Raw genomic sequence first — 23392 nt, forward strand, 5'->3', positions numbered from 1 at the left:
ATATGCAAATAAAATGTTAGAAAAACAGACAATGTGATTTTCTGGATTTTTTTTTCTCAGTTTGTCTCCCATAGTTGAGGTCTAACTATGATGTAAATTACAGACGCCTCTCATCTTTTTAAGTGGTGGAACTTGCACTATTGCTGACTGACTAAATACTTTTTTGCCCCACTGTAATTGCAAAATGCAAGTACGTTTTTATGTCCCTGGCTTATACCATAGTGCAGCTAGATGTAACATTATCAAATAGTACAAGGAATATCAGGAGAATAGATGCAGTCTATAGTGGGTGTCCCATTAACATGTGCCTATACATAAACTATAGTAGAATAAGATAAATATAAATTAATACATAATTTGTATGGGCGGTGCCTGCACCCCGAACCATGTTTCGCTTTAGCTTCTTCTTGGGGGGTATATCAGTACACTGTATTAATGCTCGATCTATTTATAGTCCTGCTGTTACATTGGTGGCAGCGGTGTGGTAATGGCGCTCACGCCAGTGTTACGGGATGCTGCGCCTGCGCAGGTCAGCGTCCCACGTCACCGCTCCACACCCCCATCCGTGCATTGTACTATAGACTTCCATTGCATTACTTATTATCTGTTTAAGACCAATTTGTATCTTTAATTCTGGTCCACATTTTTAACTAATATCTCTATAAACCTAAAATCAAATAAGTTTTAAACACAGCTTATCGAACATAATGAATTATACAAAATTGGATTTTCACTGGGTAAACTGCTATTTGTACTCAGAAAGGCATGAACTTTTCCTTGCACTCTGAGCTGATTATCATTTTGCTTTGCCCTAAGCATTGTAGAATTTGCATTTGATACCAAAGTCCATTTTTGGCATATTCTGTGCAATGTGATAACACTTTAATACACAAAGTATAAAGTGACCTAGGTAATAATGACAGCCTTGAAGTCTTCTCAGAATTAATTGAATCATTAATTATGTTTCAAGAAAATGGAAGACAGAAGCAAAACATTTCTCTCACAGGCTACCAAAATGAGCTCAATACTTGTACTTGCCAAACATTCCATTTGTATAGTTATAATGATAATAATCTTTATTTATAATGCGCCAATGTGGCACCCCAGAGTCCGGTTGCCATGGTGACATTGTCTCCCTCTAAGTGGTGATGTCATGCCTGGAGGCAAGAAGGAAGGCCCCCATGCCAGGCAACACAGTGTAGATGTCAATTCCTGCTCAAGGTCAGAAAGGGGAGCTTCCTTATAAATTCTGGCCAGCAGGTGGGGTTAGTGAGTCAGAAAGAAGTCAGCTGACAGAGTAAACAGGGGAGTTGTCATGGAAGCGGGAGCCAGCTAGAGCTCCTGACAGGACAGCGAGAGGAGAGTGGGCAGTTGGTCTGTGGAGAGGGAAGGGACAGGAGCAGAAACAAGAGCTCAGGGGAATAAAAACTTTGTATAGCTGACCCCAGAGCAGAGCGCTGATAAAATGGGACGCCAGAGTCCTTGGCTGGGTGCGTGCTGTACACTCAGACAGCCGAATCTGGAGGGCAGGGGACTGCAAGTTCCCTGGCCACACTGAACACCTGAAGGCATGGTAGCAGACCAAGAGTCTGGGGCTGACAGTGAAAACGACAGTGCCCGTGAAATAGGCTCACACTGTCTGCTATACAGGTTAGAAATCATCATGCAGGAGAGGGCAGCAGCTTAGCTACAAGCAGCAGGGACCCTAAAAGAGAGTGCAGAAGGAAAGTCCCCAAACCCACCTGGCAGGGTTGATCCCCTGAAAGCCTCCAGGCGAGACTCATTCCATCATATGTAATTGGAACCCCCGATTGCATCTATTTTCAAGTAAAAGGTAAAGAAAACGGCACCTCTCTGTGTCCTTGACTTATTCTCTGCACCCCAACGTTCACCACCATCTGAACAATCAAATATATTTGCCCTGGGGCCCCGCTCTACATGTGGGGAGTTGAAACATCTTTGCTGCGACACCATCAGCCCCAGTGGACCTAAACTGCAGCATTGGCCACCCATTGCCGAACACCATGGGTATTGTCATGTCCAAACACCACATAATTGTCCTCCATTTTATGACACGGCTAGGGCCACGAAAATAGATCATGGCCCCGTGACCTCCCCCATAGAACTGCCCAGTCCAATTCTTGGTACCCCATGGCCCTGGTGTGCGCATCATTTTGGCGTCACAAACAGGATTTTCAGAGCCCGACATAGCCGAGTTCTGAGTGCCAGAGGCTTTATTAAATTGTGTGCCAGAAACTTTAATGAGCTTTCAAATCGCTGCCATAACTGCATCACACAGTGTGCACAAGAAGAGAGGGGTGTGCCATCGTGGGCGGAGCTAGAAAAAGATCATGAAGCAAAGCCCTGCCCGTGCTCTGACATCAGCTGGTGAATTGAAGCTGGAGCTGCGCTCGATTGTGAGCGAGTGAAAAGCAGGAAGTCCTGACTTGGAGACCAGAAGGAGCTCAATCCAGCCCGTCGGAGAGCAGCTGCTGACAATGGTAAAGTGACGTCACCACTGTGCTCTACTTTACGGCCGGCCCTCACAGTCAGTGCGGGAAGCTGACGGCGAGGGATGTGACAGACACCGGAATGTGAGTATGTAGTGTTTTTTTTTTTCTACATTTACAAAGGTAACCAGGGTAAATATCGGGTTACTAAGCGCGGCCCTGCGCTTAGTAACCCGAAGTTTACCCTGGTTACCCGGGGACTTCGGCATCGTTGATCACTGGAGAGCTGTCTGTCACAACGACTTACCAACAATCACGGCCAGGTCGTATCGCTGGTCGTGATCGTTGGTAAATCGTTTAGTGTAACGGTACCTTTAGTTGACCAGGCCAACCAAGTTGGCAAAACAAGTACGTGGGAGGACGGCCGGTCCTGCCCATTGTTATTGATTGCTTCCTGATGAATGCCTTACTGGACACCTGCTCCCAGGTGACAACGATGTCATATATCCTCTTTAAGCAGTACTGTGCTGATTCAGACATTACTCACAGCCCAGATAAAGACCTTGCCATCCTTGCCAGAAATGGTGAACCCTTGCCTCAGATGGGATATAAAGATGTGACCATCGAGATTGGTTGAGTAGAATTGCAGTCGCAAGCTTTGATTGTAGCTGATATTAACAAATGAGAATTGTTGTGAATTCTGTTGTCAAGCTCCCTCCTGTGGTCATGAATGGTACTTCGGCTGGTTCTGTCCATGGGCTTCCTCTGTTGGTTGTGAGTGGGGCTGCGGCTTCTGAGGTTCCTTCCACAGGTGACGAGGTTAATTCGTTAGCTGGCTGCTCTATTTAACTCCACCTAGATCATTGCTCCATGCCACCTGTCAATGTTCCAGTATTGGTCTAGTTCACTCCTGGCTCGTTCTTGTGACCTGTCTTCCCAGCAGAAGCTAAGTTCCTGCTTGTTTTTCTTTAGTTTGCTATTTTTCTGTCCAGCTTGCTATTTTGATTGTTGTCTTGCTTGCTGGAAGCTCTGGGACGCAGAGGGAGCGCCTCCGCACCGTGAGTCGGTGCGGAGGGTCTTTTTACGCCCTCTGCGTGGTCTTTTTGTAGTTTTTTGTGCTGACCACAACGCTACCTTTCCTATCCTCTGTCTGTTCAGTAAGTCGGGCCTCACTTTGCTTAATCTATTTCATCTCTGTGTTTGTAATTTTCATCTTTACTCACAGTCATTATATGTGGGGGGCTGCCTTTTCCTTTGGGGAATTTCTCTGAGGCAAGGTAGGCTTTATTTTGCTATCTTTAGGGCTAGCTAGTTCCTTAGGCTGTGTCAAGTTGCATAAGGAGCGTTAGGAGCAATCCACGGCTATTTCTAGTGTGTGTGATAGGATTAGGGATTGCGGTCAGCAAAGTTCCCACGTCTCAGAGCTAGTCCTATATTATCAGTAAATATCAGGTCATTCCGTGTGCTCTTAACCACCAGGTCCATTATTGTCCTGACCACCAGGTCATAACAGTACAGGTGGCCCAAAGTACTAATGCATCTCAATAGAGGGATAAGAGAAGTTCTGAGACCATTTTTTTTTCTTTGCAGTGTGTTTTGTCTCTCTTTTCCCCTTTACCTCTGGGTGGTTCAGGATACAGGTGTAGATATGGACATTCAAGGTCTGTCCTCTTGTATGGATAATCTCAATGGAAGGGTACAAAACATTCAAGATTTTGTGGTTCAGAATCCAATGTTAGAGCCTAGGATTCCAATTCCTGATTTGTTTTTTGGGGATAGATCTAAGTTTCTGAATTTCAAAAATAATTGTAAATTGTTTCTTGCTTTGAAACTTCGCTCCTCAGGTGACCCTGTTCAACAAGTGAAAATCATTATTTCTTTGTTACATGGCGACCCTCAAGACTGGGCATTTTCCCTTGCGCCAGGAGATCCGGCATTGCGTGATGTTGATGCGTTTTTTCTGGCGCTCGGATTGCTTTATGATGAACCTAATTCAGTGGATCAGGCAGAGAAAATCTTGCTGGCTCTGTGTCAGGGTCAGGATGAGGTAGAGATATATTGTCAGAAGTTTAGGAAGTGGTCTGTACTCACTCAGTGGAATGAATGTGCCCTGGCAGCAATTTTCAGAAAGGGTCTCTCTGAAGCCCTTAAGGATGTCATGGTGGGATTTCCCATGCCTGCTGGTCTGAATGAGTCTATGTCTTTGGCCATTCAGATCGATCGACGCTTACGTGAGCGTAAAGCTGTGCACCATTTGGCGGTATTATCTGAGCATAGACCAGAGCCTATGCAATGTGATAGGACTTTGATCAGAGCTGAACGGCAAGAACACAGACGTCGGAATGGGCTGTGTTTTTACTGTGGTGATTCCACTCATGCTATCTCCGATTGTCCTAAGCGCACTAAGCGTTTCGCTAGGTCTGCCATCATTGGTACGGTACAGTCGAAATTTCTTTTGTCCGTTACTCTGATCTGCTCTTTGTCATCCTATTCTGTTATGGTATTTGTGGATTCAGGCGCTGCCCTGAATTTGATGGACTTGGAGTTTGCAAGGCGCTGTGGTTTTTTCTTGGAGCCCTTGCAGTATCCTATTCCATTGAGAGGAATTGATGCTACGCCTTTGGCCAAGAATAAGCCTCAGTACTGGACCCAATTGACCATGTGCATGGCTCCTGCACATCAGGAGGATATTCGCTTTTTGGTGTTGCATAATCTGCATGATGTGGTCGTTTTGGGGTTGCCATGGCTACAGGTCCATAATCCAGTATTGGATTGGAAATCTATGTCTGTGTCCAGCTGGGGTTGTCAGGGAGTGCATGGTGATGTTCCATTTTTGTCTATTTCGTCATCCACCCCTTCTGAAGTCCCGGAGTTTTTGTCGGATTACCGGGATGTATTTGATGAGCCCAAATCCAGTGCCCTACCTCCTCATAGGGATTGTGATTGTGCTATCAATTTGATTCCTGGTAGTAAGTTTCCTAAGGGCCGACTGTTTAATTTATCTGTGCCAGAGCACGCCGCTATGCGGAGTTAAGTAAAGGAATCCTTGGAGAAGGGTCATATTCGCCCGCCGTCGTCACCATTGGGAGCAGGGTTCTTTTTTGTGGCCAAGAAGGATGGTTCTTTGAGACCTTGTATTGATTACCGCCTTCTTAATAAGATCACAGTCAAATTTCAGTACCCTTTGCCGCTGCTGTCTGATTTATTTGCTCGGATTAAGGGGGCTAGTTGTTACCAAGATAGATCTTCGTCTTCGTGGTGCGTATAATCTTGTGCGTATTAAACAGGGCGATGAATGGAAAACAGCATTTAATACGCCCAAGGGCCATTTTGAGTACCTGGTTATGCCATTCGGGCTTTCCAATGCTCCATCAGTATTTCAGTCCTTTATGCATGACATCTTCCGAGAGTACCTGAATAAATTCCTGATTGTATATTTGGATGATATTTTGGTCTTCTCGGATGATTGGGAGTCTCAAGTGAAGCAGGTCAGAATGGTGTTCCAGGTCCTTCGTGCGAATTCTTTGTTTGTGAAGGGGTCAAAGTGTCTCTTTGGAGTTCAGAAGGTTTCATTTTTGGGTTTCATTTTTTCCCCTTCTACTATCGAGATGGACCCTGTTAAAGTCCAGGCCATTTATGATTGGACTCAGCCGACATCTGTGAAGAGTCTGCAAAAGTTCCTGGGCTTTGCTAATTTTTATCGTCACTTCATCAGTAATTTTTCTAGTGTTGCTAAACTGTTGACTGATTTGACCAAGAAGGGTGCTGATGTGGTCAATTGGTCTTCTGCGGCTGTGGAAGCTTTTCAGGAGTTGAAGCGTCGTTTTTCTTCTGCCCCTGTGTTGTGCCAGCCAGATGTTTCGCTTCCGTTTCAGGTCGAGGTTGATGCTTCTGAGATTTGAGCAGGGGCTGTTTTGTCGCAAAGAAGTTCTGATGGCTCGGTGATGAAACCATGTGCCTTCTTTTCTAGAAAGTTTTCGCCTGCTGAGCGCAATTATGATGTTAGCAATCGAGAGTTGTTGGTCATGAAGTGGGCATTCGAGGAGTGGCGTCATTGGCTTGAAGGAGCCAAGCATCGCGTGGTGGTCTTGACGGATCACAAGAATTTGACTTATCTCGAGTCTGCCAAACGGTTGAATCCTATACAGGCTCGTTGGTCGCTATTTTTCTCCCGTTTTGATTTTGTGGTTTCGTACCTTCCAGGCTCTAAGAATGTGAAGGCTGATGCCCTGTCAAGGAGTTTTGTGCCCGACTCTCCAGGTGTTCCTGAGCCGGCGGGTATTCTCAAAGAGGGGGTAATTTTGTCTGCCATCTCCGCTGATTTGCGGCGGGTGCTGCAAAAATTTCAGGCTGATAGACCTGACCGTTGCCCAGCAGAGAAACTGTTTGTCCCTGATAAATGGACTAGTAGAGTTATCTCTGAGGTTCATTGTTCGGTGTTGGCTGGTCATCCGGGAATCTTTGGTACCAGAGATTTGGTGGCTAGATCCTTTTAGTGGCCGTCTTTGTCGCGGGATGTGCGTTCTTTTGTGCAGTCCTGTGGGACTTGTGCTCGGGCTAAGCCCTGCTGTTCTCGTGCCAGTGGGTTGCTTTTGCCCTTGCCGGTCCCGAAGAGGCCCTGGACGCATATCTCTATGGATTTTATTTCGGATCTCCCTGTCTCTCAAAAGATGTCGGTCATTTGGGTGGTTTGTGATCGCTTCTCTAAGATGGTCCATTTGGTACCCTTGTCTAAATTGCCTTCCTCCTCTGATTTGGTGCCATTGTTTTTCCAGCATGTGGTTCGTTTACATGGCATTCCGGAGAACATCGTTTCAGACAGAGGTTCCCAGTTTGTTTCGAGGTTTTGGCGAGCCTTTTGTGCTAGGATGGGCATTGATTTGTCTTTTTCCTCGGCTTTCCATCCTCAGACAAATGGCCAAACCGAACGAACTAATCAGAATTTGGAAACATATCTGAGATGCTTTGTTTCTGCTGATCAGGATGATTGGGTGTCCTTTTTGCCTTTGGCTGAGTTCGCCCTTAATAATCGGGCCAGCTCGGCTACTTTGGTTTCGCCGTTTTTCTGCAATTCTGGTTTCCATCCTTGTTTCTCTTCAGGGCAGGTTGAGTCTTCGGACTGTCCTGGTGTAGATACTGTGGTGGATAGGTTGCAGCAGATTTGGACTCATGTAGTGGACAATTTGACATTGTCCCAGGAGAAGGCTCAACGTTTCGCTAACCGCCGGCGCTGTGTGGGTCCCCGACTTTGTGTTGGGGATTTGGTTTGGTTGTCGTCTCGTTATGTTCCTATGAAGGTTTCCTCTCCTAAGTTTAAGCCTCTTTTCATTGGTCCGTATAAGATTTCTGAGGTTCTCAATCCTGTGTCGTTTCGTTTGACCCTTCCAGCTTCTTTTGCCATCCATAATGTATTCCATAGGTCATTGTTGCGGAGATACGTGGCACCTGTGGTTCCATCCGTTGATCCTCCTGCCCCGGTGTTGTTTGAGGGGGAGTTGGAGTATGTGTTGGAGAAGATTTTGGATTCTCGTATTTCGAGACGGAAACTCCAGTACCTGGTCAAATGGAAGGGTTATGGTCAGGAAGATAATTCCTGGGTCTTTGCCTCCGATGTTCATGCTGCCGATCTGGTTCGTGCCTTTCATTTGGCTCGTCCTGGTCGGCCTGGGGGCTCTGGTGAAGGTTCGGTGACCCCTCCTCAAGGGGAGGGGGTACTGTTGTGAATTCTGTTGTCAAGCTCCCTCCTGTTGTCATGAATGGTACTTCGGCTGGTTCTGTCCATGGGCTTCCTCTGTTGGTTGTGAGTGGGGCTGCGGCTTCTGAGGTTCCTTCCACAGGTGACGAGGTTAATTCGTTAGCTGGCTGCTCTATTTAACTCCACCTAGATCATTGCTCCATGCCACCTGTCAATGTTCCAGTATTGGTCTAGTTCACTCCTGGATCGTTCTTGTGACCTGTCTTCCCAGCAGAAGCTAAGTTCCTGCTTGTTTTTCTTTAGTTTGCTATTTTTCTGTCCAGCTTGCTATTTTGATTGTTGTCTTGCTTGCTGGAAGCTCTGGGACGCAGAGGGAGCGCCTCCGCACCGTGAGTCGGTGCAGAGGTTCTTTTTGCGCCCTCTGCGTGGTCTTTTTGTAGTTTTTTGTGCTGACCGCAAAGCTACCTTTCCTATCCTCTGTCTGTTCAGTAAGTCGGGCCTCAATTTGCTTAATCTATTTCATCTCTGTGTTTGCAATTTTCATCTTTACTCAGAGTCATTATATGTGGGGGGCTGCCTTTTCCTTTGGGGAATTTCTCTGAGGCAAGGTAGGCTTTATTTTTCTATCTTTAGGGCTAGCTAGTTCCTTAGGCTGTGTCGAGTTGCATAGGGAGCGTTAGGAGCAATCCACGGCTATTTCTAGTGTGTGTGATAGGATTAGGGATTGCAGTCAGCAGAGTTCCCACGTCTCAGAGCTCATCCTATATTATCAGTAACTATCAGGTCATTCCGTGTGCTCTTAACCACCAGGTCCATTATTGTCCTGACCACCCGGTCATAACAGAGAATGCCATCCTGTGATCACTTTAGGCACTAATGTAATTGAAAATTGTCTTGGAGAAATTATTGTTTTTTTACAACAGGTAGCCAGGACCACCAGCTCCAGTCAGCAGCAGGTCCTGCAAAAGGAGATCAGAGCCCTGATGCAGAAACAACAGGTAGAGCTATCTCGTGTAGAAGTCAACAGTGTCAGAGTTAGTGATCCTTCCCTATTGCAGTACCTCCCAGAAGTGAAATGTTAATTTGGGTCGGGCAGCAATAGGCCTCAGCGGTCAAGATTACCAAGCCCTAGTAGAACCCATCTACCCTGATAGTAGGCCCACTATCCTGAGAGCCAGAGGGGTAGTTGATGTCTGCAAGGGGAGAGTAACAATACGTATCTTGAATTGTGGGGAGAGAGAGGTCCTTTTACCCCGGTATGCCACCCTTGCTAAACTGTTCACTGTCAGCAACAATGCAATAGAGGCAGCAGAACCCTTGCTTCTGTCCAATCAGGTGGAAAACAAAGGCTCTGAAGGGCAGCTGGAGGATTGGTGTCAGCAGCTACACGTAGGAACTGACTCCACCCCTTTGCACCAAAAGCATGGGGCTTACTGGTTGGCTTGAGCATTTGAACGGGTCTTCAGCAAACATCCTCTAGACTTTGGGCAGGCAAAAGAGGTCCAGCGCCATATCCCCATCGGAGATCATCCGCCCAATAAAGAGAGGCACCGGCCTGTACCTCTAGCAAACTATCAATGTGCCAAGAGTATGTTATGAGAGAAGAAGGAGGCTGGGGTAATCAGAGATAATTATAGCCCCTGGGCAGCTCTGTTAGTCCTCGTTAGAAATAAAGATGGTACCATGAGAGTGTGTGTTGACTACAGGTGAATTAACAGCATTACACACAAGGACGCCTACCCATTACCTAGAATTGAGTAGTCGCTAGCTGCACTGAGATCCGCTAACTATTTATCCACCTTAGATCTCACCAGTGGGTATTGGAAGGTTCCCGTGGCAGAGGCAGATAAAGAGAAGGCCCCCTTCACGACACCAATGGGCCTCTCTGAGTTCAACTACATGCCATTCGGGCTTTCCAACGCACCAGGAGCGATCCAGAGGATGATGGAGTGTTGCCTCGGGCACAAGAACTTTGAAAAAATTATGTTGCAACTGGATGATGTCATCTTCTTCTCCAAAACTATGAAGACCACTTGAAGCACCTGGTCGAGGTATTTGAAGCCCTGTCCAACTTTGGTTTGAAAGTAAAGCCGTGCAAATGTCACCTTTTGAAGCCCAAGGTGCAGTACCTAGGTCATATGGTAAGCGCAGAAGGTGTGGCACCAGACCCTAACAAAGTCACCATTATCCAGGACTGACAAAGACCCAGCACCATTCTTGAAGAAGGAAGGTCCCCATGCCAGGTAACAGTGTACATGTCAATTCCTGCTGCAGGCCAGAAATGGGAGCTTCCTTATAAATTCTGGCGAGCAGGTGGGGTTAGTTAGTGAGTCAGAAAGAAGTCAGCTGAAAGAGTAAACAGGGGAGTTGTTATGGAATCGGGAGCCAGCAGGAGCTCGTGACAGGGCAGTGAGAGAGAAGAGTAGGAAGTTGGTCTGTGGAGAGGGAAGGGACAGGAGAAGAGGCAATAGATCAGGGGAATAAAAGCTGCATATAGCTGACCCCACAGCAGAGTGCTTATAAAAAGGGATGCCAGAGTCCTTGGCTGGGCGGGTGCTCAACACCCAGACAGCCGAATCTGGAGGGCAAGGGACTGCAAGTTCCCTGGCCATACCGAACACCTGAAGGCACGGTAGCAGACCAAGAGCAAAGGGCTGACAGTGAAAAGGACAGTGCCCGTGAAATAGGCTCACTCTGTCTGCTACACTGGTTAGAATTGATCATGCAGAAGAGGGCCGCAGCTTAGCCACAAGCAGCAGGGACCCTAAAAGAGAGCGCAGAAGGAAAGTCCCCAACTCTACCTGGCAGGGTGGATCCCCTTAACCCCTTAATCCCCAAGGGTGGTTTGCACGTTAATGACCGGGCCAATTTTTACAATTCTGACCACTGTCCATTTATGAGGTTATAACTCTGGAACTCTTCAACGGATCCTGACGATTCTGACACTGTTTTCTCATGACATATTGTACTTCATGATAGTGGTAAAAAAAATTTGATATTACTTGCGCTTATTTGTGAAAAAAATGGAAATTTGGTGAAAATTTTGAAAATTTAGCAATTTTTCAAATTTGAATTTTTATGCCCTTAAATCACAGAGATATGTCACACAAAATACTTAATAAGTAACATTTCCCACATGTCTACTTTACATCAGCACAATTTTGGAACCAAATTTTTTTTTGTTAGGGAGTTATAAGGGTTTAAATTTGAAAGGCAAATTTTTCATTTTTACAACACCATTTTTTTTAGGGAACTCATCACATTTGAAGTCACTTTGAGGGGTCTATATGATAGAAAATAGCCAAGTGTGACACCATTCTAAAAACTGCAAATCTGAAGGTGCTCAAAACCTCATTCGAGAAGTTTATTAACCCTTCAGGTGTTTAACAGGAATTTTTGGAATGTTTAAAAAAAATGAACATTCTACTTTTTTTTCACAAAAAAATTACATCAGCTCCAATTTGTTTTATTTTACCAAGGATAACAGGAGAGATTTGACCACAAAAGTTGTTGTACAATTTGTCCTGAGTACGCTGATACCCCATATGTGGGGATAAACCACTGTTTGGGCACATGGCAGAGCTCTGAAGGGAAGGAGAGCCATTTGACTTTTCAATGCAAAATTGACTGGAATTGAGAACGAATGCCATGTCGCGTTTGGAGATCCCCTGATGTGCCTAAACATTGAAACCCCCCACAAGTGACACCATTTTGGAAAGTAGACACCTAAGGCACTTATCTAGATTTGTGGTGAGCACTTTGACCCACCAATTGCTTTGCAGAAGTTTATAATGTAGAGCCGTAAAAATAAAAAATAATATTTTTTCACAAAAATTAAATTTTCACCCTCAATTTTTTATTTTCCCAAGGGCACAAGAAGAAATAGGACCCCAAAATTTGATGTGCAATTTGTCCTGTATATGCTGATACCTCATATGTGGGGGTAAACCACTGATTGGGCGCATGGCAGAGCTCGGAAAGGAAGGAGCGCCATTTGACTTTTCAATGCAAAATTGACTGGAATTGAGATGGGACGCCACTTATCTAGATGTGTTGTGAGAACTTTGAACCCCCAAGTGTTTCACTACAGTTTATAACGCAGAGCCATTTTTGCACAAAAATTATTTTTTAGCCCCCAGTTTTGCATTTTTCCAAGGGTAACAGGAGAAATTGGACCCCAAATGTTGAAAGTCTGCCGGTTAGTACCAGGGCGCATCAGAGGGTAAGTATAGAGATATTTTTTATTTTAATTCTTTATTTTACACTTAAATATGGATTCCGATACCGATTTCCGATATTGCAAACATATCAGAACTCGGGATCGGAATTCCGATACCAGATTCAGAAGATCGCCGACTTCATGGCCGACCCCACACAGGGGTCGGGTCGTGTTTCATGAAACCTGACTTTGCCAAAAGTCGGCGACTTCTGAAAATGGCCGACCCGTTTCGCTCAACCCTACCCTTAACTCCAACACAACCCTAACCCTAATCCCAAGCATAAACCTAACCACACCCCTAACCCTAATCCCAACCCTAATTCCAACCGTAAATGTAATCCAAACCCTTACTTTAGCCCCAAACCTAACCCTAACTTTAGCCCTAACCCTAACCCTAACTTTAGCCCCAATCCTAACCCTAACTTTGGCCCCAACCCTAACCCTAACTGTAGCCCCAACCCTAACCCTAACTTTAGCCCCAACCCTAACCCTAACTTTAGCCTCAACCCTAACCCTAACTTTAGCCCCAACCCTAACCCTAACTGTAGCTCCAACCCTAACTGTAGCCTCAAACCCAACTGTAGCCCCAACCCTAACTGTAGCCCCAACCCTAACTGTAGCCCTAACCCTAACTTTAGCTTTAACCCTAACTTTAGCCCCAACCTTAACCCTAACCTTAACTTTAGACCCATCCCTAACCCTAATGGGAAAATGGAAATAAATACATTTTTTTAAATTTTATTACTTTTCCCTAACTAAGGGGGTGATGAAGGGGCCTTTGATTTACTTTTATAGCTTTTTTTAGCGGATTTTTATGATTGGCGGCCATCACAAACTAAAAGACGCATTTTATTGCAAAAGAATAGTTTTTGCATCTCCACATTTTGAGAGCTATAATTTTTCCATACTTTTGTCCACAGACTCATATGAGGTCTTATTTTTTGCGGGCGGAGTTGACGTTTATATTGGTACCATGTTCGGGCATGTGACATTTTTTGATTGTTTTTTATTCTGATTTTTGTAATGCAGAATGACCAAAAACCAGCTATTCATGAATTTGATAAAACAGTTTTATTCTTCGGGTCCGTACGATTACAGCGATACCTCATTTATATAATTTTTTTATGTTTTGGCGCTTTTATACGATAAAAACTATTTTAATAAAAAAATAATTATTTTTGCATCGCTTTATTCTGAGGACTATAACTTTTTCATTTTTTCGCTGATGATGCTGTGCGCCAGCTTGTTTTTTGCGGGACAAGATGACGTTTTTAGTGGTACCATGTTTATTTATATCCATCTTTTTGATCGCGTGTGTTAGGGGTTGAGTTCCTGCTTCTGCACAGGGGGAATCTCGAAACATCTCCGCTGCAGTCTCCCATTCTTCTCTAGCTGCAGTGGAGCCTGCTCAGCAGAGACATCGGTCCCAAAGTCTGGCTCAGCCTGATTCGGTGCAGATGGTTACTGCTGCCTTTCCAGGCTCAGCCATTGTAGCCAGTATTGGTCAGCGGCATGCAGATGTCTCTGAGACTAAGTCCTGCTTTTTCCCTTCTGAGCATGCCCAGGGTAAGTCCTCTCATTGGAGGTCGGGGGTCACATGCACAGGTAATACAGCAGCTACCATTGGTCCTCTAGGAAGGCCCTGAAGTGGCTCAGGTACTGTAGCAGCTCCTATTGGTCCTCTAGGAAGGTCCTGTAGATGCTGCAGCTATAAAAAGTTTATATGGCCGCACGGCCATGCGCTAGTATCAACTAAGTTATGTGTTCTGTGCCAGTGTGCTCATATGTATGTGGTTTCAGGGTACGGCTGAAATAAGCACCTCGAATACCGGCACCTCCAGTGAGGAGTTTTGTGTGAGTGGATTCAGGGCCCGGCTGAAATAAGCCCCTAGAATACCGGCACCTCAGGTGAGGAGTTTTGCGTGTGCTATTCTAACTACATGACCACTCTTCATTCTATTTGTAGCTGTGTTCCTCTGTGAGGTTAACAGGGCACAGAGTTCTCTTGTCTTAAGTGACTCTGTGAAGTAACAGAGTTCACTTATACCACCATATAGTACCGTCAGTTACTAGCAGCGGGATTTACTTCTGCATGGTGGACCCCGGGTTGCAAACGCACCTATTACTCTGTAAATATATATTTGGTGCGTTCCGCCAAACCCTAACAGCGTGTTATTCCACTTTTTGTTCGGCAGTATGATAATAAAGCGTTGTTTTTTGCCTTGTTTTTTTTTTTTACGGTGTTCACTGAAGGAGTTAACTAGTGGGACAGTTTATAGGTTGGGTCGTTACGGACGCGGCCATACTAAATATGTGTACTTTTATTCTTTTATTTTTTTATTTAGATAAATAAATGTATTTATTGGAACAAGATATATATTTTTTTCTTTATTTAGGATTTTTTATTTTTACACATGTAATTTTTTTTCTTAACATTGCCCCAAGGGGAGACATCACTGTATAGTGACAGATCGCTGATCTGACACTTTGCAGTGCACTGTGTCAGATCAGAGATCTGACAGGCACTGTAGGGAGGCTTCCCGGTGCCTGCTCTGAGCAGGCGCTTGATCGCCACCTCGCTGCAGGACCCGGAAGGATCCCCGCAGCCATTTTGGATCTGGGCCTGCAGGGAGGAGGAGGTAGGAGACCCTCGGAGCAACGCGATCACATCGCGTTGCTCTGAGGGTCTCAGGGAAGCACGCAGGGAGCCCCCTCCCTGCGCGATGCTTCCCTGTGCCACCGAAACGCTGTGATCATCTTTGATCGCAGTGTGCCGGGAACAGTCCGTGGCAGCTCCTAGCACATAGTACTGGATGTCAGCTGTAATAATCAACTGACACCCAGCCGTGATCAGCAGCGCTCCCCCCGTGAGCACGGCCGATTGACTATGACGTACTATTCCGTCACTGGGAATTAAGTCCCAGGTCACCTCGACAGGATAGTACATCATATGGGATTAAGGGGTTAAAGCCTCCAGGCAAGCCAGACTCAATCCGTCATCTGTAATTGGTACCCCAGATTGCATCTACTTTCAAGTAAAAGGTAAAGAAAACTGCACCTCTCTGAGTCCTTCACTTATTCTCTGCACCCCAATGTTACCACCATCTGAACAATCAAATATATTTGCCCTGGGGCCCCGCTCTACCATGGGGAGCTGAACCATCTTTGCTGTGTCACCATCAGCCCCAGTGGTCTTAAACCACCGTGTCGGCCTCCCATTGACGAACGCCACGAGTGGTGTCACGACCAAATACCATATAATTATCCTCCATTTCATGACATGGCCAGTGCCACAGAAATGTATCATGGCCCTGTGACCTCCCCCATAGAACTGTCCGGTCTGATTCCGGGTACCCCACAGCCCTGGCGGGCACGTCACCAACATATTCCGCAGCCCTTTACAATTAAGGGAACAGTTGTCTAAAACATTTTAAGGGAGTTGTTACTTACTGGAGTAGCTACCTTATAAGTCAATCTTCAACCATTTAAAGGTCCTTACATACCATGGGTGCCTTCAAAAAGAAGAACCTCTAGGTTCAGTTTTCTTCCTTCCGTGAAGAAGCTAATTTTCATACTTTTTCTCAATGAGCATTGCCTTGCCAGTAAGGTAACGTTCACACTTACGTTTCCCGTTTTGCGTCGTGTTTGCATTGGGCGACGCAGCGGCGACGCATGCGTCATGCGCCCCTATATTTAACATGGGGGACGCATGCGTCTTTTTGTGCTGCGTTGTGCGACGCATGCGTCTTTTTTGCCGCAAGTGTCGGACCAAGAAAACGCAACAAGTTGCATTTTTCTTGCGTCCAAATTTCGGCAAAATACGACGCATGTGTCGCAAAACGCAGCGTTTTTGCGTGCGTTTTGCTGCGTTTTTGCGTGCATTGTGCGTTGCGTCGCCGACGCAGCGGTGCACAATGCTAGTGTGAACGTAGCCTAAGACTTCCTATTTCAGCTGGTGGTCTGCACAGAGAAAAAACAGTCTACCCTGAGAAACACTGTCTGGCACTGTCATTTGGGCACTGTTATAAGGAAAGGCTGTAAAGACAATGCAAATAAAGTCTTATCCGATTAGAAATTGGGATAGGAATTAGAAAACGTGCTCACCTTTCCTGGTTATGCAATCACATCTATAGATAGCGCTTACTTGACTGTTGCAAGCCCACAGGGATAAAAGATAGTGATTGTAGGAAAATGGGTTTAATTCTGGGCTGTCAGATAGGAGAATAGTAGATAAAGCCAAGGATCCAGGTTAATGAAAATGCAGTTTATTCGACTACATGTGTCGAAGTAGCAACTTTTCTTCTTCAGGCAAACCACAGATCCATGCTTTGTCCTGAAGAAGAAGTGTTGCTACTTCAAAACATGCAGCGCAGAATTTAACCCATTTTCCAAAAATCATTATTTGGGCATAGAATAGAAAAAAGGGTTGAAAGCATCATTACCTACTTTTCTCCATACGTACCTGATGTATAAAAGATACAGTCTTTATTCTTTTTATTTCCATGTGAGCCACATAATAACCATTAACCAGTTTTTACCTAGTTTTCTTTCCTTTTCTTCTTTAAACCGTTCTTCCATAGCGGAGCGTTCTGCATGCCTCAGGACTCCCTTAGGACAAGTCTGCCTTTGGTTAAACACACAACCTCTTCAAATCAGAATTCAAATTGCCAGCTTTGGCTTCATTTGGAAAACCAACGTATTTTTAATAAAAAAGTAAAACATTAGTTAAACCAGTCATAGGAAAATCTTAAAGGTAATCAGTCTTCAGGATTTTGCTATGTATTCTGAGGACAGCTTGATGTAAGCGCTGCTGCATTCCACATCTAAGAGCTCTGATTGTACCATAACTGCTGCACCCAGTATACCAAGTGATACATTCCTGGAATCAGAGTTTCTTTTCCGACATTATTTTGCTCCCAGATGAGGTAGAAAAAAACCTTCTTACAGATTCTCGTTAAAGGAGAAGGGGGTGGTAGAGCTCAGGTGAAGGCAGCCAGAGAGAGGTGGCGTGCCCTCCAGTCATATCTTATATTCATATAAGCCAGCACCATTTTTGCACCTTAACAATCCATTTAAGGGTTATTAACCCCTGATGCAACCATCCATTAAATTTACTTCCTGACCTCCACAGGATAAAACCTTTCTGTATCAGGTACATCCACCATATATTTCCACCTTTTATTTCACAACTTACCCCTATCAGTCCTAGATACCATCACTATAGGGCTCACAATCTAGATTCCCTATCAGTCTGTCTTTGGAGTGTGAGAGGAAATCATAGAACCCGGAGGAAATGCACGCAACCACTTGGGAGAACAGACAAACTCCTTGTAGATGTCATCCTTAGTGGAATTTGAACTCAGGTACCCAGTGTTGCAAGGCTGCAATGCTAACCACTGAGCATACAGTATATCCCTCCTTTGGCATGAAACTCAAAGCCTGACAAGATTGAAGAGTACCCAGATTTGCTCTGGAGGAAAAGTTTTAAGTATCCAGTTCAGTAACTGGTCTCTCTGTATCAAAACGGCCTAAGTTTAGGATAGATTGAATTTTTACATGCTTTTAGTGGATCTTTCAGCTTGTATTCTCAGAATGTAATCCCTATTACTACCATGATATTTATACGTCTCTTCATCTTTCTACAGGAAAGACCCCTCTCTACAATCTAAACTCATAAAAATTGGCTCAGTTTATAGTTTGCCAGATTACATATAATTCATGCTTCTATAAATCTTTCTTTTCATATTTTACTTTATCCTTCTGCCTTGCATGCCTGCTGGCTTGTGATATCAGTCTTAATAATATTTTGCTAGGTGAACGATGGGAGATGAACTACCAGAATGACCATCAGGAGCCATTGTCCACACTGATTTATAATGGCAGGAAAGTTTTCTCATTTCCTCCAGTGTTTCTCTGGTCTGTAGGGCACCATCTTGCTGATCACAGAAGTCAACTTAATTTCTATAGCTTTTATTTCAATAGGAGGAGTTTACTACTATCACATTTTATTAAGCGATTTTTATTACTGATTATTTCTCTCTTTTCTTTGTTTCAGGACGGGAAAATCTGCAGATTACATCACTTTAATGCAACATTGACCAACAAAACCATTGAACTAGAGCCAGGAATTCAGGTACAGTGTGGCATTGTGACGGTTACATAAAAGGATTATTTCTCGTGTAATTAAAAGACTTAAGGTACCGTTAAACTAAACGACTTACCAACGATGACGACCAGCAATACGACCTGGCCGTGATCGTTGGTAAGTCGTTGTGTGGTCGCTGGGGAGCTGTCACACAGACAGCTCTCTCCAGCGACCAACGATCAGGGGAACGACTTCGGCATCGTTGAAACTGTCTTCAACGATGCCGAAGTCCCCGGGTAACAAGGGTATATATCGGGTTACTAAGTGCAGGGCCGATATTTACCCTGGTTACCATTGTAAAAGTAAAAAAAAAAAACAGTACATACTCACATTCCGATGTCTGTCACGTCCCCCGAACCGCTGTGCTCTGCTTTACGGCCGGCGCTGACAGTCAGTGCAGGGAAGCTGACGGCGGAGGACGTGACAGACATCGGAATGTGAGTATGTACTGTTTTTTTTTATTTACCCTGGTTACCAGTGAACACATCGCTGGATCGGTGTCACACACGCCAATCCAGCGATGACAGCGGGTGATCAGCGACCAAAAAAAGGTCCTGATCATTCCCCAGCGACCAACGATCTCCCAGCAGGGGCCTGATCATTGGTCGATGTCACACATAACGAGATCGTTAGCGGGATTGATGCTACGTCACAAAAAGCATGACGTTGCAACGATATCGTTAACGATATCGTTATGTGTGAAGGTACCTTTACTTTTCTTTAACATATATGCATTCATCATTTATGTTCAGCTGGTGGCTTCATACATAAGATAAAGGATAATAATAATAATAATGATAATGCTATATACAATGTGTGATACAGTGACCCATGCTGCAGCTAAGGGGCGCTGTATGTACTCCTCAGGATATGCATGGAGGTGGAACTGTAATGGTGATAATTAAAAAGTGTCCGGCATGGTTGTAAATGGCCGGTATGTGTCACAGAGGGAGTCTGCACTGTAAGCCAGTAATGTTGTTGTGCTGGGACCTGTAGTCCCACAAGTATTTGTACAGTTGTAAAGGGAGGCTTACAGGGTTAGTTGGAGAGCTAGGCAGGTATGACTAACCACAAACACCTCCCATCTATGGGTGTAGTTACAACTACATTATGTGACCATGGTGTGGTCACAAGGTTGGAGAGTGTTTGGACCTGAGTGGCCTGTCTTGTAGGTCCTGGAAGCCTATGTGTTGGGAGTGCTAACTTCCTGAATAGCACATGGTGGGGCTTTGGGACCTGGTGGCCTGTGTGTTGGATGGTCCCTAGTAGGGATGAACGTTCTGAAGACTGCATGGAGAGGCCTGTGTGTTGGACGGTCCCAAGTGGGGACAGACGTCCTGAACAGCACACGGAGTGGCCTATGTGTTGGACAGTCCAAGGTGGGGACGGATGACCTGAAGAGTGCACAAAAAGGCTGAATGTGCAGAGTCTGTGAAGGCACTGCGTTTGGGAGCTACTGACCTTCTTAAGGTCTGGACTGTCGGGAGTGCCCTGGTAGCAAGGACAGTGATCCCCATAAGGCAGCTCCCCAGGATAGAGGACTGACAGGAGGTCAGCGTGCGGAGCAGGAGCTCCAGAAAAGTAACACCCGGAAAGAGGGCTATTATAACAGCAGAGAAGTTCCTGCTAGAGGAACAGACTGTTGGTGCTTGTTGTATTCCATGGACATTGATGAACTGTTTGATGTACGGTCACCCATGGTAACTGGACGAAGTGAGAAGTCTGCCGTGTTTAGTGACTGTGAGTTCAAGCCGTATAAAATGTATATAATGAACTGTGCATGACCCAGGTTATGATGCATAAAATAAACAGGATAGACTGTTTAAGTGTAAACCTGTGCCTGTGTGACTTAACCCCATGTCCCCCAACACATGCAGCATGCGTTGTCTTACATATGGTGCTAGACTGCGGGCATCAGTCCAGCAAGCACATCTGGTGGTGATTGCTGTAGCTCGGCGGGGCCACGAAGATTGCAGGCATCTTGCTGTAACTCAGCGGGTTTACGAAGCTTGCTGTGGATCAGCGGGTCCACAAAGTCTGCAGAGAAGAGCTGCAGTGGCAGTAGCAGAGGCTGGTGATCAGCAGCCGGAGGTGTCGGCAGTTTGTGGTCCCAGCAGGAGCTGTGTTAGCACAAGCAGCAGCTGGTGAGATGTCTTCAGAGGACATTGGTCCAGAGCGTGCAAACTGTTAAAGGGCCATTGCATGCCCAGAGACATATTGGTGTACTGTGCGAACTGTGGCCTGAGAGGACCATGGAGAAGTCAACGGGGTGTTCCCCAGAGAAAGGTTGGTGTCCCTAAAAGAGGTGGTGTCCCAAAAAGGGGCAGTGACCCAAGCAGGGATGGTTGTTAAAATGGGGTGGAGTACAAAAAGGGGCGGTGTCCCAAGAGGAGTTGCCCAAAAGGGGTGGAGTCTCAAAAGGGGGCAGTAATACAAACAGGGAAGTTTGCAAAAAATGGGGTGGCCTAAAGGGGGTGGAGTCCCAGGGAATGGTAGATACCCAAAAGGGGGTGGAACATCCCAAACGGATGGTGCAGACGAACTGTTGCCAGGGGCAAGTGTACTATGTGTGACCAGTCTGCTATATGAACTATCACCAGGGAAAAGGCTACGAGGGTGTGCCCTTCAGATATGAGCAGAGGATATATTCGGACTGGTTGATTCTGGGAGCCCGGTGACTCTAGTGAGAGTTCTGCCTGAGAGATTTGTAATACCCAATAGGAAAGTTGGAGTCATCTGCACCCATGGGGGCACTAAGGACTATTTGGTGGCCAGGGTGGTCCTTGAGACTGCCTGGGACAGTACAGGACAGTATGTCGCTATAGTTCCGGATTTGTCTTGTCCAATAGTAATTGTCCAGGACTCTAAGCTGTTCTCATAATTATGGGAGAAGGGAATTCCTCTACAGCAGGAAAATGGAGGGCTCTTGGCTGATGGGGTTGTGTACTTAAAGGCAGTAATGCCTCCCAAAATTAATGGGTCAGACGTCGGGGTGACCAGTGTGATTGGTGCGTCTGCCCAAATTACGGACAAGATGTCACCTGACGTGTACCGCATGACTGTTAATGATGTCGTTGATAAAACGTGTGACACCCGGCTAGAGAGGAACTGGAGGGTTCATCAGGTTATGGGGTTTGACAAAGATTCCAGGGTTGACTGTGATGTGTTATTGCCTGTAGCAACCGCTAGGGCTGAGTACAATGGTGTGCTGACAGAAGCACTGCCAGAGTGGAACAACAGTGCTCCACAAGGGGAAGTCAGGATGATGGTGGTAGCCATACCAGAACGTATGACCAGACGGAAGTGTGGGTCTGACCAACTCTGGGACTTGTATCAACATGTCCCAAATCAATAAATGTATGAGACAAAGAAGAGATCCCAGATTGATGTGGGACATGTTGATACACTTTGATGAAGTGCCCTAGGTATTATTGGACACATGTTAATTTCAACTCTGGGACTTGGCAGAGAGGACCAAAACTGTGACCGTTGAAGACGGGGAAGCTCCAGAAATGGGGGCCGACACCGTTAGAACTGGGGACTGCTGGTTTCAGGATGACCGATCGGGTAGTGGTGACTCACATTTAGATGGTGACGCAAGCAGGAAAGTCACCTACTCTGCACCGCTGGATCAGGTGCATCACCTGGAGTCTGATCTCTGGGCAGTTAAAGCTCAGGTTGGCGAGAAGGAAGCACAAGAATGGAAAGTGGAGGAAAAGGCGGTGTTGGAGTAAGGGAGCAAGAACAGTGGTTCTGCAGAGAGCCCAGCAGAAACCCTAGAGGCGCTTGAGGCTGATAAATGGAAGGCCCCAGAGAAAGTGGAACCAGTTGATGAAGAAACAGGTCGAACTCTGATGCTGCAGAGTGTGGGTGGGCAAGATGGCCCATCTAAAATATAATTAAAGAAGTGATGGTGTGACACGTGCTGGCCAAAAGAGAACAGGATCAAGAGATAGAGCTGCTTAAAGAAACAGTGAAAGAGCATGTCGAACGAGAAAGGGTCCTGAGACAAGTGGCTGAACACAGAGTGGATGAGCTGGAGAAGGAAGTCTCTGAGCTCAGAGGTCACCTGTTAAGTAGGGTTGAGCGACTTTTGTTTTTATAGGATCGGGTCGGATTTCACGAAACCCAACTTATTCAAAAGTTGGGTCGAGTGAAATCGGCCAATCCTATAGAAGAGTCGGGGTCGGCCGAAACACGAAACCCAATGCAGTGCATTGGGTTTCTAATGGTTCCCAGGGTCTGAAGGAGAGGAAACTCTCCTTCAGGCCCTGCGATCCATATTAATGTGTAAAATAAAGAATAAAAATAAAAAATATTGCTATACTCACCCTCGGACGTGCCCTGGTTGTAACCGGGAGCCTTCCTTCCTAAGAATCAGCGCTTGTAGGACCTTTCGATGACGTCGCGGCTTGTGATTGGTCGCGTGAGCGGTCACATGGGCGTCACGCGACCAATCAGAAGCCGTGACGTCATCGAAAGGTCCTTCAAGCGCTGATTCTTAGGAAGGAAGGCTGCGGGTTAGAACCAGGGCGCGTCCGAGGGTGAGTATATACCTATTAGGAATATACTCACCCTCGGACGCGCCCTGGTTCTAACCCGCAGCCTTCCTTCCTAAGAATCAGCGCTTGAAGAACCTTTCGATGACGTCACGGCTTCTGATTGGTCACGTGAGCGGTCACATGGGCATCACGCGACCAATCACAAGCCGTGACGTCATCGAAAGGTCCTTCAAGCGCTGATTCTTTGGAAGGAAGGCTCCCGGTTACAACCAGGGCGCGTCCGAGGGTGAGTATAGCAATATTTTTTTTTTCTATTCTTTATTTTACACTTAAATCTGAATTCCGATACCAATTCCAGATATCTTAAACATATCGGGAATC

At 45.8% G+C, this 23392-nt stretch overlaps 1 protein-coding gene across 2 annotated transcripts in view; it reads left to right on the forward strand.

Moving 5' to 3' along the window:
• LUZP2 (leucine zipper protein 2) overlaps positions 1 to 23392 on the forward strand; it is a 1110632-nt gene that overhangs the window by 1081479 nt on the left and 5761 nt on the right. For both annotated transcript variants that reach the window (XM_069738799.1, XM_069738800.1), the window contains exon 11: positions 18420 to 18497. In XM_069738799.1, the coding sequence (XP_069594900.1) occupies positions 18420 to 18497 (78 nt within the window). The remainder of the gene's footprint in view (positions 1 to 18419; positions 18498 to 23392) is intronic.

Source organism: Ranitomeya imitator, chromosome 9 (genome assembly GCF_032444005.1).
Source record: "Ranitomeya imitator isolate aRanImi1 chromosome 9, aRanImi1.pri, whole genome shotgun sequence".
Lineage (NCBI taxonomy): Eukaryota > Metazoa > Chordata > Amphibia > Anura > Dendrobatidae > Ranitomeya > Ranitomeya imitator.